Source organism: Mangifera indica, chromosome 7 (assembly GCF_011075055.1).
Source record: "Mangifera indica cultivar Alphonso chromosome 7, CATAS_Mindica_2.1, whole genome shotgun sequence".
Lineage (NCBI taxonomy): Eukaryota > Viridiplantae > Streptophyta > Magnoliopsida > Sapindales > Anacardiaceae > Mangifera > Mangifera indica.
The window spans coordinates 14,800,654-14,817,021 of NC_058143.1; the positions used below are offsets into that span (position 1 = coordinate 14,800,654).

Genomic DNA, 16,368 nt, shown 5'->3' on the forward strand with positions numbered 1-16,368 from the left:
TCGTCTGCGTTTTCCAGTTGCTACGGACTTCTCTCAATGTGGACAACTAGCCTACAGCTAGGATTACGTTGATGTTTCCCAAATGGAACAAAAAGTAGTCTTGTGCAAACTCAATATCCACCAACTCCAGTCACAACAAATCCCGGCTCCTTTAATCCACTGTCCACCCCCCTGAGGTAACTGTAATTTTTTCCAACTGACAACTTCAACTGACCAACCAATTTCCAAAAAGGAAAACTGTCTGTCGTCCCACGATCTATTAACACAATCACCAATTCCCCGCATGATTTTCATTATCTTCGGTGAGCCTAGTCCGACAACAGAATTTTGCGATAGTTCAACAACTCTAATATTTCTCCGCCTGAATTTCTTCTTCCTTTTCTGACCCTTCCCCGGCTTCCTCGTCCTTTTGACATAGCATGAAATTTCCTGTAAAGACATCTCCCAAAGTATCTCTAGAATTTCAACACTGAAATTAAACTGCGATTTTAAAGAACTCAATTTAAAGATGTTTTCTAGGGTTTTCATACTAAACGAAAAGATTTTGTACTTAACATAGTAACATACCACATGCTAGTGAATGAAAATTATAGAATAACACCTGTATTCTTTTACATACAGAAAACCGATTAATTTCTTCAAGCTGCAGAAATTCTGGGATGTGCTCTGCTAAATTTCCACTATTTGCAAAAACTCAAACTTTCAATACAACACATCAAGAGCAACCATGATCCGAAATAAAACACCTTAGTGTTCCCCAGCACAGCACTCAAAAGATCAGCCATTGCATGTGAGTACATTAAAAATAACTAAATCAGCAAGTCCAATAAATAATAACCTTACAAATTGAAAGCTTACAACAAAAATAATTAATGTATGCAATACACGTTTTGAACATTTATTTTAGCATGAACTTGATCATCACCCCTTCTGCCAAAAAAAATCTGAGCAGAAATTTCAACATGACACCACATGAGCTTCATTGCAATAATTTTCCAACTAATTATGCACACATATGGCCTCAAAATTCTTCCAACTCATACATTGAAGTTTGATAGATCGCACCAAGCTAAGCTCGAGTTCCCCTCTGATGGTAAGAGGTATTATCAGTACAGCCCCATCAAAGGACTGACTCCTTCAAGTTGAAGGTTTCTCCGTGTATGTGCCCAGTTCAAAATTAAAAATACATTTGAAGCGTTTCATCAAGCATCTGTAGAGAAACTAAATTAAAACAACATTTATAAGATAATTAGAAAGAAAGAACATGTGAACACACATTCAATCTTCCAGGTTGAATGTAAAGAAAGTAAGAGCTCTCCAGCTACAAGAATAAAAGGATGACGTAAAGGGAAAGGAACTTTGACACTAATATAATTGTTAGTGTCAGCTGCAAATTGAAAGCCAGCAATATCATCATCTACATGCCAAATACATTTTTTCCCCAGAGGTGTTTCAGAAATTAAACAAAAATGTCTTCTTCAGTACTTTTACTTCAGATAACAGCATGTGGACACCTAGTTTTTAGATTGTATAGACTGGAAAAAGAATCAAGTTTACTTAAGATCTTCCTGATGATCACTTTAATGATATTAGGGCTCTCCCATAAATTCATAATTTTGGTATCATTGTATCATACAGATCTCAAATGCTTGTCACATTAATTTGTTACATCAATGACCACTTATCTCAACTCAAGATAATCAAGCCATGAAGGACAATACAATCATTAATCTATCCTGTCAATGGGCTCTCTATGCTATTACTAACTCTCTAGAGAGATCCCATCATAAAATTAAGCTGGTATAACTTCTAGTACTAGAGAAACAAAAATTGCATAGGGCAAATTAGCTAGAACATCTTAATGTAAAATGTATCTTACCTAATTAAGGTCAGAACGTCTCAAGGGACTCATCCCAAACGTCTGCACTTCCATTGGAGGCATCTTCAACATCTTCTTCCATTGAAAGCCTAATATATTCTCTATGCGCAAAGCGATCCCATTCTGTCAATGTAGGATTCTCAAGCTCCTATAATATCAGGGGGCATCACCATTACCGACCACATAGTACAGAGCTAAACAGTATCTTCAATTCTATCAGTACAATAACTAAAAAAGTTAGGTCATGTACCTGCCGAATAAGAAATGGGTCACGACTTTCAAAGGCCATAAATTTATTTAAGTTGAAAAGAATATTGAAAACGCTTCCTGAAAGTTTACAACCTTTCAAGTCACGTAAGGTAATATAGCTCTCATTCTGCAAGCAGAAGTAAAAAACAAACGTCAAACACAAATAAAGTCTTTAAACCAATGGTGTATGAAGGGCGTACTCAAGGAAACCTAGCCTAACTGCAAATTAGAATACCCAATCTTCCTGCATAGAAGAAAATGTCTCCTGTACAAGTGGAATACAGAAGGAATCCATCTGAGACTTCAAAAAACAAATAATGTTTGAACAGCTACATTCCACCACATCTTATGATAAACAAGGATCTACATCTACAAATTAGACTCGGGCAACATTTTGAAAATTTATGACTATTAAAAGTCAATTTCCATGATCCTGCTTGCATGCACTCCATAATACTTTGCTACATAAAAGACACCAAAAAAAAAAAAAAAAAAAAAAGAAAGAAAGGGAACAGAAAGAGAAAAGTATGAGCCTCTGGTCCAATCATATCATTTGCAAGAGGGAAAGAAAGACAACCAATAAAATTGCAAAAGAGAAAAGGATGAACCTCTGGTCCAATCATGTCAATTATTTGACACAATATATCCTCAAAGAGCACAGGCTCTTGGGCCATGCATTCCATTCGATGCAACTGCTCTTCATAAAAGAATTGCATTTCATTCCGTGTGAGAACTCCATTTCCATCCAAATCTATACACTTGAACCTAAAAAAACACATTTAATGTCATGACTTGTACGCCATTGACAGAGTAACCTCACTATTTAAAGAAAGATTTTGTTATTGGCTCCATATCTATGTTTGTTTGTATGATCAGACAGAAAAGAAAATAACAAAGCACAAGCAATTCAACCCAAGTTCAATGTACATAGAACATCATCTTACTAGAAGTGAAATCAGTTTATTGTCCACTACTGCCTTGCGCTAAATTTATCATCTTCCATTTCTCAAAAACTATTTTGGCAATATCATCCAGGCTCATGTTTCATTGTACTAGAATTCATTTGAAAACAGTAGAATAAAAACCTATCTCTTTAACTTCTTTCTTTCCCTTCTCACTCCTGAGAAGAAAAAAGAACTCATTCACAGTCCTAAAACTAGAAAATCATAAGATTTATGCTTGTTGCCTAATGTTGTCATGCTTTTTTATGTGTGATCAAATCTGTACAAATACAGTTAGAATACTACCTATACTCAAGATATGGACATGAAATTAATTAATTACCAGTGTTATCACGCAAAAAACTTCCTAAGATCTCATTGAGTCAGAAATTCAAAATAATGTTTTTAAACCCACAAAGAGAGGGAGATATATACCAGTATTCAAGACTAGGCTCAGATGATTTATCCTCCTCTGCCAGTATGAAGTAGACAAAATCTTCATAACCCATCTTTCCTTCAACCTTACTAGTAAATTTTCTTGCAACCTGAGACAAAAAGCAGCAAACATGAGTGCAAGCTTAAATCTTAAAGAAAAGGAGCAATCCATTAAGCAAAATGTTTCTCTACATAATAACAGTCATCTCGGTTTGATAAACAAAGAAGCCATCAGAATGACGAACCTGAGAAAATACTCTATCAACAATCCTGTAGGTAAGAGAATGGTTGCCATATCTAATGAGGTTCTCCTTGTCGATCAAGAAATCATGATCTGTATCCAGCTCCCAGAACTTGCAGTATATAACATAAAAGTGTTCATACGAGAAGTACCTGTAAATAGGACAATATTATTAAATTAAATATATAAAAATAAAAACTACATTAAGAACATGATCCTAGCTAGCATGTCCTAAGCATGTTTGTATTCATAATATGCTTAGCTTATTGCAAGTGATCTATATTAAAAGATATATCTATTTCTATTCAAAAGACAAATCTAATTCAAGCATTGGTAAAACTACCTTAAAACTTTGTTGATGTCTTCTTCTTCATCAGCATGTTGCATTGCATCTATTAAGTTTCCACGCTTAAGCTCTCTAAGAGAAATCTGACCATTTCCAGATCTATTTATATAGTAGAATATTCTGTATATTACAGTATCAGCTGGTCCATACCAATAAAATTGAAAGTCAGAGAATAATTCATAGGATACAATGATTAGAAAGATGTACTAGTAAAAGTTGAAGTTCCAGAGAAGGAAAAGTTAAAGGCCGCCACAAATTTATCTATACTGCATAATTGTATAATTTGTTTTTTTTTGTTCTGATATAAGTATGCCTGAGGTGACAAACTTTAAAATCTAGAGCAAATTGAAATATACATGCAAAACACAAAGTAGTTTGGGTAGCACTTCAACATGCATAATCACTCAATGATCAACACACTTAAAAGAGGGGGGAGGAACCCTCCTAGCAAAATACTCAAGATCAAACTTGTCAACAAACAAAGCCAAATTCAGAAAGCAATTTACACCTGATTAATAGATAGAGAACAAACCATATCTGTCCTGAAACTCAGGTGTGCTCTGTAAGAATTCCAATCCTGGATGAGTTGCCAACAATTCTCGTAGTAAAGGTTTAAAATCCTCCTGTTATCAATGTAGCAAAACCTTATTAGGCGTAAATGAGTATACACTGAATGATTTATCACAGACCCTTGTCGGATGTTGATATCAATAGCAACAATAACAAAATTAAAATTCTAAAAAATATATTGACAGATTACTAACAATAATTTCCATAAATAAGTATAAGAAAAAACTAACTTTAAATAAAATAAAAAGAGCATGAAAAACATTAATAGCAAAAAGAGTCAAATTACTCTTAAAAGAAAAAAAGATAAAGACAAATGCACCTTAGTAAGGTACTTGAGATCTGGCTGCTTCAATATTGAAAATATCTGAGTTGCTATATCCATTGTCAACATGTTATGATTGACCCAATAATCAACAAATGCATTCCTGCAAACATGTTAGAAGAAAACATGAGATAAATTTATTTTTCTCTGCTGCTATTTATAGCTTTCCATAAAATAGCAACCTCATTTTAAACAACTAGCATCCCAACAAGATTTAATGCAGGAAGTAGTTAGAAATGAAGTTAAAATTACCAAAACCCAAAACGCTTTGCCATCCTAAAATGATTTTGAAAAACTATGTTACAATTTAAAAGTCAAAGTTGTATCTCAATATTTTTTATATTAGAAGGTAAGTTTGATTTGATATTCAAAATCTATTTCCTAAGTTTGAAACTACAGAAAACAGACAAAATGACTAAATGTTCTCTGTCTGATTTTATGCCAACTAAATATGTTATCTTAAAATTTCTGGTTCCCAATTTTCACAATAAAAAATAATTGTATTTTTATTCTAAACTAAACATGTCCTCACTTTTAACAAAAACCAAAAACTCAGATCTTTGTAAGGATTCCTGAGATCTGACCCCATCAGTTTTAGTAAGTGCTAACAAGGTTATGGTCTTCATTATCCATTAAAAACACTTACTCAATACAATGCTTGGCAATAAAAGTATAGTCAGCATTTAAAAGCATTACTTAAAAGAGCCGATGAAATACACAACCTATTACTTTTGGGAAGAACCCATGATCCAGAATAGCATAGATACCGGTTACATTTGACCCATAAAATAAGGAAAAGAAACTATTCATTTTTATCTAATGGTTTTACTTTTACCACCATTGCACTGTGTTATATATCACAACCAATAAGTTAAAATCCTGGCAAATTCAAGAGTGTCAAATTCTCTCCTCAGGCCTCATATTCGAGAGATCAGGTTCTCTCCCCAAGATTTTTCCACAATAATTTTCTGCTTATCCCTCTCTCTCCCCAGTTCCCCTTTTATTCTCTCTATTTCCCAAACCTTCTCTAGACACATGTCCCTCCTTTTCCAAGTGGTCCTTCATTGTTGTTGTACCACTACCCCAAAATTTGTTTTTCTAGCAGTGGTACACTTTAACCACCCAGGGGTCTAACATATTGTATGAAAGAATGACCCTTTCTAAATAGTGCAAATATGAAGAGAACAGCAAGAGAGTTCCAAGAATCACATATAGTTTACGGATTTGATAAGAAGAATTTTCTTGCTTAAGTACCGATTGTAGATTAATGATTTTTTTAAGATAAAATTAAAATGCAGATTAATAATTTTTGTTTCTCTAATAAGTTAAAAGTGAATTAATTATAATATGACAGAATCTCCTCCAAGTTTGATTCATCAAATTTCTACTACTTTATTCACAACTTATGATCAGATTCACAAATCATCAAGATTTTCTAATATTTATTCTAGTTTAGAAGCATGAATTGCAGCGGAAACAAAAACAATATAGGGGACAGGTGAGTATGGAGCCTCAGGAGAGAGAAGAGACATTGCAATAAAAAAATTGCACCTAGATCCTTTGAATAGCATAGTGAAGAACTTTAGACCTTGATAATTCAAAGCAAAATAATATAAGTATGGCTTATTTAAACACTAAAGGCCTTGCACTATAAGCAACATCAAGCTAAATAATCAGAAACTTACTGCAACACATAAAAATAAAACAATAGTTAGCAAACCTTGTGACACGACCAGTGTTATCAACATCTAACTTTTTGAAAAGAGCCGTGGACAAGAAGGATGGTAGCTTGCAGATCTCCTTAGTAATTAATTTGAATTCTGACAATAAAAAATGAAAAAAGAAAAGGAAAAATTAGCAGGCCAGCAACAGAAAGAGCACTTATTGTGGTGTTTTATGCATACTTCACCTTGTACAAGCAGACCATCTGAATGGCCATAGAAAAACTGACTAATCCGGAACAAGCATTGTTCTTTTAGTTCGCTTGGAGGAGGGCGACCATTTTGAAAGTAAAACTGCAAGATTTTGACAATCCATATTAAAAATTACTTCACCCTCAATATACAGCACCCAAATGATGCCAAGCATGAAAAAATATCACATTCAAGATAAAAAGTATAAAAATGATGCCAACTCTTATTTTCATTTTTTTTTTCCCCTAGTTTCTTGAATAAAGCACCCAAATAAGTTTAGAAAAGAAACAGCATTTTTTCAAACCTGGGGTATCAACTCTCTGACTGGCTCACTAACAACTTTTAGTGGAGAACCCAAATTCGAAGGGCCAGCCCTCTGTTTCATCACACGAGGGGAACCAGTTATGCTTCTTGGTGAAAGTGGAGGTGCACTGCCAGCAGGAAAAGAGGGTAATGAATTGGTTGAGGAAGCATGTGGGCTAGTAGAGTTCCCAGTGACATTCAAGGGTCCTGCCTTTGCATCATTAATCAACAATGTAACCTAGCCAAAAAAGGAAAGTATTTGAATATGATCTTAAGGAAAAGAATAAGAAACACAGATACAAATTTAAATATAAAAAAAAAAATAAAGTGCCCTCCAACATAAATGTCAATTCATAAACAAGCTTTAAGGGTATATACTCCTATGGTAAGAATTTAAACTCAGCAAACTGGCTAAAATTGACGGTCACTATCTAAGTGACTAAGAACATCATCTTCGATATATTTCAGGCTGGAAACTACTTCCAGGTAACCAAATCTTACCTCAATAAGTCATATTCACCACCAAAAAATTTTCATGTCATAAACTGTCCAACATTTGTTCAGCCACCATTACAAATATACATATTACATGGCAAGTTGGCAACAAGATACTACATAGCTACAAGCCATATGGGCAGTGAAAATCCCATTAGCTGAAATTCCATCCGAGAGCTAAAAATTGCTATACAACTACAATCAATCCACCCGACCCCTTCATCGACAGGAGCTATTTTAGAAGCCTACAAGCATATCTTCACATCCGCCTTCTCCAATTTCACTAATTCAACCACCTCATAAGTGATTCACACCATATCCCACTGAAAGCAAATTACTAATTCAATATCACTGCTGTTATTGTCGTGCACCAGTCAATGCACATACAAATTAGCCTCCAACCTAAATCTAAATACGTGAAATAGGAAGCCAGCAAGTATTAACTGTCTCAATCAATTCATCAACAAATATCGGAATGCACCTAAAACTCCATAGACAAACACCAAGTAAACACAACATCTCAGCAACTCATTATAAATCCTCAATACATCCATAACTTCTTGATTAACAAAACAAATCAACATCTACACCAATTGCATCGACTTATGTAAAACAATGAGATTAAAAATACCAGTTTATTAGCTTCAGGAAGGGAAAGCCATTGCTCAAAGAGCTTCTGTGGAAACTCCAAATTCGATTTGAGTGCCAACGGAAACATCTCCGGAAATTGCAATAACTCCGTGTCCAAACACGCCATATCTCCGACAACACTTTCCATACTCAATAAAATAAACCAAATCGATACGCATAAAAATTACGTTGATTGACTCTTTAGAAAACAAAACATAAGATAAAACCCCGGATGTTATAAATCGAAGTTCGAAAATCTACTTTTTCACTGTCAACAAATCGATTGCAAAAAAATTAATAATTACCGAATTTTAATGATCAAAATAATGAAATTTTGATGAAAATGCAGTCTTCGGAGTGAGTGAAACCCTAGATCTTTGACAAATCCAGAATCTAATTATCTCTAGAAAGTGATGGAGACGGTGAGATGATTGGCGAGAAAGAAATGAGGGAAAGTGACGGAAAATTGAAGTAAGATCGATGTGCGACTCAATAGGTGATTTAAGTGAGAAAATCTAGAAAGAGATAGTTCGAGAGATTTTCTCTATTTTTATAAATATAAAATTAAATAAAATGACATCTGGAGGCTGAAATGGTTGAACAAATACGCAGGACACGTGTCCATGTACTTGAAAATTATCCCATTTTTTATCACGTGATAAAAGCACGTCGTTGGTACGCCGATGAAGTGAAAATTCTTATACGTCCCTCCATTTTGTCAATGTCACAGAGTCCTATTATGCATTAGAAAATTCCCTTACGTTTTTTATTCGGTGTTGTTACTTGCAGTCAACTAGTAACGTTAGCAATATTATTATTACAGTAATATTATATATCTAATTTTTATGCATAAAAAAAAAATTATACAAATTGATATAATATTGATACAACAGAAGTCATATATCAAAAATAACTATAATGTTATGTCAGTATCCATATTAATGTCACATTAATTCATATAATTATACATACAATATTAATTTTATTATAATATAGAGTAATTCTGATTATACAATAGAATGAAAGCGATTCAGTATTAATAACCAATATGAACAAAATCTTTTTCTATCCATAGTCACATTAAGTAAATTAATAGTTCTGATAAAGTTATGTATTAATGTATATATTGGTAATATCAAAATTACGAATATTTTAAAAATAATTATCTAATGTATATATTAAGTTCTCATGAGCAGATACTAAACGCTAAGTTTCTTGTCATGACTCAACTATTTTTTAAATATTCATCTGAATATATATTAACGTGTTTTATAGAAAAAGAATATCATAACAAATTATAAATATGATATTTGTTAATGAATTAGTATCCTCATAGGGATTAGTTTTAGGATGTTAATTCTAACAAAAACGAGCTTCCAATTTAGAGGGTATAGGTAGAATTGAAAGGGCAAAAACCTAAGATGTAATGCACAATCGTGGCGTGAGGACCAGTCGAGGCATGATCACCCTCCCCTTTGCTGTAGGTATGGGCGCAAACATACTGGTGATAGTGCAAGCCTAAAGTTATGTTTCAAATGTAAGCAACTAAGACATTTTACCCATTAGTGTATAATAATAACACTAACCGTAACTAAACAGATTATTGAAGAAGGATAACCTGAATATACGTAACATCACAAATCCAAGTTAAGGCAAATTGATTTTAATACAATCAATTAGACTCGTGTTAGGATATATCAAGACCTATCACTTAACAGGTTTTTGGGTCAATCTGAATAATTCTCAAAGCTTAGGGCACCAACCAAGATCTTTGGGGCATGCCCCCATCAGCCCTTAACAAGTACGTTTGAGAGAATAATTTTTTTATTATTATTTTGATAATGGATATCAAATGCATTGACACATCTTAAAAATTAAAATAAATTAGTCTGATAATATCTGACCATGCCATGCCAAATCAATCTATAAGTCTTATCTCATAATGTGGGATACCATCTGCTAAACTTAGAGACTTTCACAGCCAATTTTCCCTTTTTTTTTTTGGGCCAAACGACTATTTCTCACCCAAAGTATGTTGTAATGTCAAGTTTCCACCCTTTAACTATGGAAACACCAAACACTCACCCATAGCTGGTTAAATTTAACAAAATCTTAACGGTGGTAAGGGTAAAATCGTCATTTTCTCTATAATATTAAAAATAAACTAAAATAGAATCTACTTTTGCCCCCCTAAACTTTAAAAACTAAATTTTTCCCCAGCCTAAGTTTTAAAAAATTGCAGTTTCACCCTAGGGTTTCGTTTTGAAATCTCCAGTGACTTCTCCAGCTCCATTGCCAACGGCCTCTCCCTCCCAAAGTATCATCTCCATCCGGCGATCTCATTCCTCTCATTTAGATGTCCGATCGACGTCAGAGAAGCCGTGAAAAACGAAGAACTTCGTCGGGGAAAACGAAGATCGTCATCTGGGAAAACTATCGTCTTCCTAGACGAAGACGAGACAACTTGTCGTCCTCTGGGAAGACGATTTCTCTTCCCAGATGACGTCTCTCTGTACCGAATAGGTTGGGATGAAGTTGAGGGGGGTCGTCAGTGGAAGAGAAACCGTCAGGAGGGGGAGACGGCCGGTAATGGCGTCAAAGAAAGTGAAAGGGTTCGAAAACTAAACCCTAGGGGGAAAATGCGATTTTTTTAAACTTAGCTTAGGGGAAAAATGTTAGTTTTTAAATTTTTAGGGGAAAAAATGAGATTAAATTTTCAGGGGTTAGGGTTTCATTAAATTTAACCAATTATAGGTGAGTATTTGATGTTTTCATAGTTAAAAGGTAAAAACTTGACGGTGCGCATAACATGGGTGGGACATAGTCGTTTGGCCTTTTTTTTTTTTAACTTCGGACCAAAGCGGCCCTGGCCCATTTCCTAATGAAGAGTGTACTCGGGAACGCGCGTGGCATAACAATGCGCGTGTAATAGGTTGGAGCAAGCAGTTATAGTCCTACCTGTCTAATTAAAAATGTTACTACGTATGGCTTCCAGTGTCAATCTTCTTCTATGTAGTGACAAAATTTTCAAATGCTTTCCATTCTTCACTTTATTTTTATTCTCTCCCTTTCTGCCCAGCCATCGGTTACTCATTTTCACGCCCATTTTGCTTTATAACCAGTTTCTTCTCCATCTTATTCTTCATATCTAACTCTCACTAGCTCTGTGTTCATTTCGTCTTCCTTTCTCCTCTTCTAGATCTCCATTTCAACAAAGAAAAAAAATCAAACCCAATGGAGGGACCTAGCGTTGAACAACAACTCAGAAACTTCATTCGCAACATGCGTGACCAGGTGGTCATCACTTTCAACATCACCTTCATCATACCTTATATACCCACCTCCTCATCAACCTTTACCTTTTTCTTATAAGATTATGATTGTGTTTGCTTTCTTTGTAATCCCTCTTTTTTTCATGGGTTTTCTCATTTGGGTATTTGCTTTTTGATGTTACAAGGTTATGTATTTGTTATGATATGTAGAATATATGTGTATGAGAAGCACGTTTTTATCAAACAGTTGTACAGCAGCTTGTTTTTTTGCTTGTTTTTTATGGATTTCGTTGTTGAAGATAGAGTTTTTCATTAATGCATGTTCATTTTATGAGGGTATCACGTTTGTAATTCAACTCATGCTACTTATTATTGTTTTAGTTTCATGGTTTAAGGGATTTTTATTCTGATTGAGCTGTTCGTTTTACTTGCAGGGTATTCTGGATCATCGTTTTGAGAATCTTAGGAGATCGGAGGCTCATGGGGATCCTCAGGTTCTCACCGATGAGATCTTAATCTTCATCGTTGATGCTGACATTTCCACCGCAGAAATAACCAGCCTTATGTACGTGTAAAATTTCGTATCTCCTTGTTGGTGTTTTGATTCATTTTAAGTATATATTTCTGTAGATTTTCTCAGTATGATTCCTGTGTTCATCTATTATCAGGAATAACCCTGCACTGGACTATCAAACCTTAGGTGAACAGCTCTATCAGTTAAGGAGGAAGACCGCGAGGTAATAATTTCAAATTACAATACGAAAAAATGGAACTTTGACGAGAATCCGACTGACTGCTATGTCTTGTTTGTTTGCATGCAATTAACTGAGAATGTTCTATTTCGATGTGTGTTTGTCCAACATGTGCTAAAATTTTAGGGTTTAGGGCTTTTTAGATTTTTTGCTGAGTTGTTTCTTGGTTTGTTTAGTTGGTTATGGCTGGTCTGTTTTGTAGTTTTTCTGCTGGCTTCCCCCAGGATTGGTTGAGCTTAGGTTGTCTTCGGGTCTTCTTTAAGTGTCCCTTTTTTGTTAATATACATATTTACCTATAAAAAAGAAAGAACCACAGTGCTAAAGGTTTCTAAAATTGTTAGAAAACCTATTAATTAGCTGAATGAATGACTGCTGATTGCATGTAATATTATGTGCATAACGACAATCGATCTAATTTTATCAAGATATGTATTTTGGTATGCATTTGATGGATATAAAGGGTTGTATACATTTACAAAATACAAGAAACACGCGCGTGCGACATATATTATTCACTAAATAGTAGAAACATACAATAGACGTAGCGCGTGATATGCATTCACAAATGATTAGAGAATCATTTATAACTAATATTCTTTTAAAAATAAGCTCAAATTTCTTCATTAATTTTGGAACTTGTATATGACAATTACTTTCCATCAACTACTTGAAATCTTAGCTTATTTGGCTTCATCTGGGCATATTCAGTGAATTCAATTATTAAAAATATAATCTCCTCTTAGCAAGTAAATATGTTATGGTTGTTTTTGTTTTTTTTTTCACATTGTCCTTAGATTGTGAGAGAAATTATCTCTATGTACTCGTTTGTGATTTTGGTTGTTTGTACTTGATGTCAGTTTTTCTTGTGATTTTATCTTTAATTCAAAATCACTCAATTATATGATAACACACATAAATGAATATCTATTTATATACCCAAAATAAATACGCATAATTTTAACGTATATAAATTGTTATGTACAATACGAGTGAAGCTAGTAAAACACATTCTATATATAGAAATTAATGTCAAATTGATATAACCAATTGTATGATTTTCATTTAAATTTAATGCATTGACTAGATGTATATATCTAGTTTGAGTCCTCTGCCATTTTGCTTGCTTAGCATGATTTTTCACTGTTTAATTCTCTGATTATAGCATATCACGTTAAACCTCCACACATAATTTCTGAATTTGAAACTATAGAGTTGGCGGTTTCCGGATGGTTGCTGCTTGCCTTGAATTTTGCCAAGCCATTGATGCCAGGGACAAGGCAAGGTAAGAAGTGCCCTTCTCTCGTTAGTAAGCTTCTCACATTAAAATAACATCTCTTTGGTTCTCTCTTGTGTCTATACAGTTGTGCGTGTTTGTGGTTTGTAGCTTTTTTTTTTTTTTTATTTGTATGTTTTGTTTTCTCTCACTTTTTGTAGCGTTAGAACTTGTTCACTCATTGTTGTGATGCAAATAATGTCATAGACGGTGGCAATTTTATTTCATGCATAGCAGTCTCCAATACCCAAAAAAAAGCTTTAATAAGGTGAAAACCTTTTCCATTTCCTTCGTTAATATTTTTAATAACAAAAACTATAACAACGATTGACGATATGATTTTTTTCATCGTTAAAACTTTCTAACGATGAAAAATAGTTTTTAACAATTTTTTTTTTTTTATTAAAATTATAAATTTCTTTGGTTTTAATGAAAGTATAAATAATTTGTCATTAAAATCATAAAAAAATCATTATAATGATAAGATATTATCCCTTCGTTATTGCTTCTCTCAGTCATGCTCGTGTTTTTTATAGTGCTCAACATTTCCTTAAAACCAAACTATACTAGATTCATTTCCTTGAACAGAAACCATGTCTACAAAAAATCATGTAGATTTTTAAAATTCTTGTACACTTATTCAAGCAATTCTATTATGATCATAATAGTTCATATCGGTTTGCATATTGAAGGACCGGTCAATTACATAGAAAGATAAAGTGGGCATCCATAATCCATACTTATATATTTATGATATTTAACTAAGCACACGAATTTTTATCCTCATTAAGATGTTATCATATGTAATACATTGTCTTAATTTACAAGTTTTGTTCTTACTTTACCTCATTTTGCAAATACATGCAAGTTTCAAATTGCTATTCCATATATTTATCGCATCATTCGATAGGCTTTTTCTTGGGGTAAACACTAGTTAAGGAAAATATAACATTTTTATATTTCTTTCATCTTTTTGCCTAATTATTTATGAACATCTTTACGGAGATGAAAAGGGATTTTTATATTACATTTATCAGTGTTTTTTTCATTAACTTGTTAAACTTGATTGTTCAATGTTGAGATAACTTGAGCATTTATTATTTTTTAGATATTTTTTTCTCATAAATATTGTGTGTATGTTGTTAGGTGCGTAGAAGGATTTCATGGGATTATCAATGAGTATCGGGATTTCCGCATCTGCCTTGTTAGTATTTTACAGGTAATATGCTTTATCTTCTTCTAGGTATAAACATAGAGTGTCCATCTAGTCAGTTGTTTCTCTCCTCGTCAATAATCATCCTCCATTGCAAATTTTGTAAAACTCAACAAGAGTTTAAATTGGCAAAGACATGCTTGACTACCTGAGCCAAATCTATACATCAGTGTTGCAATTTCCTTTTTCAGATGCTTGAGCAATTAATACAGGCACAGCGTTTAAACGTAGAGAATCGAAGGCGTCGCCCATAGAGAGTTGCGCATGAAAGGGGACCTAAAAGCCTGCTTAAGTTATGGTTATATGAATAAATGAAGTTCAGTAGAACTGAACATGGAACTTGTTTAAGGATAATTTGTTTGGTTGGTTGATTTGAGGATATTTCATTTGGTGGGTTTGCCTTATCAGTTTAGTTCGTGTGTGAACTCTGAACATCAATACTGCTTTTGTTATACAGTGTGTTTGAATCTATTAAAGCTTATTATTTTAAGCAGGCTTCCTTCAATGGATGGAATGATAGATAGCATATAACTATAATAAAATGAAGTTATTCGGTAAGTTTCATTTATATTATCTTTTACATTATTATTGATAATAGAATATTACTAGGTAATGTAAATAATAAAAGATATATGAATTATCAGAATAAATTTTTTTTACTGAAATCGAACATCTTCTAAGAATAGTGATTCACAAATATATCAAAAAGATAATGAGAAGGACAAATGTAAACAAGATAATGACCAATACAATATTCCTTTTCCTATGTGAAAACAACTAAACTATACAAACTTAGCCGAAAACTTCCTCCCAATTCTTGAAGTCTTTTGAGCTAAAGCCTACAAAAGGACATGAAAGGGACTTTAGTCTTCTATATCATGTATGTAAGGTTTAAACTTTATTAAAGTCATCCATGGGGGACTCGTTTACTAACCTCCCATAGAAGGATTTATTTATGTAATGGCATGGGCTTCCAATTTCTAGTTTCTAATCTAATTTTTAGTCTCCTAATGTTCAGATTTTCCACCAACTCTACTCAAAGAAATCTCCTCTTCCTCTTTCATATAAGGTCCTTCTAAAATTGAAGAGAAAACCATACAAGAGTCCATAGATGAGTTCTTATTACGACAAATTCAGCCTATAAAAGGTGAGGAACCTTATCAGTCATGGTAGCATCATCTGTCCATTCATCTTTCCAAAGCCTAATATCTTTCCAGTCGCCCAAAACTGAAGGTTGAGATGTTGAAGATTAATTAAGTCATTGTTGTACTTAGAAATACTCACAGTATAGTCATTAATAAGCGTATTATTTCTATTTCTCGAAGAAATTAAAATATTACTTTTTCCACAAATATAACTTCGTGAAAAATCTCATGAAAAAAACATTGTCTTGCACTTTATTATCAAAGCGTTACAAATTTTTTTTATCACCAAATCAAGGCTCAAGTTCTTGGTGCTGGGAATATTGATACACTCATTTGAATGAAATGCCAATTTTGTTTCCAAACTTTAAAATGAAAATGACATTAACGAA

The 16,368-nt window shown here is 33.4% G+C and overlaps 2 protein-coding genes across 3 annotated transcripts; one reads left to right on the forward strand and one right to left on the reverse strand.

Moving 5' to 3' along the window:
• Nucleotides 1-728: 728 nt before the first annotated feature.
• Nucleotides 729-8,854, reverse strand: LOC123221186 (serine/threonine protein phosphatase 2A regulatory subunit B''beta-like). 2 transcript variants are annotated; one of them, XM_044643937.1, is made up of 13 exons: nucleotides 8,326-8,851; nucleotides 7,201-7,437; nucleotides 6,893-6,998; nucleotides 6,704-6,803; nucleotides 4,981-5,086; nucleotides 4,624-4,714; nucleotides 4,089-4,230; nucleotides 3,750-3,897; nucleotides 3,505-3,614; nucleotides 2,737-2,893; nucleotides 2,130-2,255; nucleotides 1,880-2,027; nucleotides 729-1,210 (listed from the first exon to the last, which is right to left on the reverse strand). In XM_044643937.1, exons 1-12 carry the CDS (start codon nucleotides 8,470-8,472, stop codon nucleotides 1,890-1,892), a joined length of 1,608 nt encoding a protein of 535 aa, XP_044499872.1. In that variant the 5' UTR covers nucleotides 8,473-8,851; the 3' UTR covers nucleotides 729-1,210; nucleotides 1,880-1,889. The 2 variants fall into 2 exon arrangements, 1 of the variants encoding a protein (XP_044499872.1); XR_006503229.1 differs by lacking the exons at nucleotides 729-1,210; nucleotides 1,880-2,027 and adding an exon at nucleotides 2,364-2,589 and having other exon boundaries at nucleotides 8,326-8,854.
• Nucleotides 8,855-11,404: 2,550 nt separating this feature from the next.
• Nucleotides 11,405-15,324, forward strand: LOC123219879. Its single transcript, XM_044641830.1, has 6 exons — nucleotides 11,405-11,618; nucleotides 12,031-12,161; nucleotides 12,265-12,333; nucleotides 13,559-13,630; nucleotides 14,768-14,840; nucleotides 15,026-15,324. Exons 1-6 carry the CDS (start codon nucleotides 11,559-11,561, stop codon nucleotides 15,086-15,088), a joined length of 468 nt encoding a protein of 155 aa, XP_044497765.1. The 5' UTR covers nucleotides 11,405-11,558; the 3' UTR covers nucleotides 15,089-15,324.
• The last annotated feature ends 1,044 nt before the right edge of the window (nucleotides 15,325-16,368 follow it).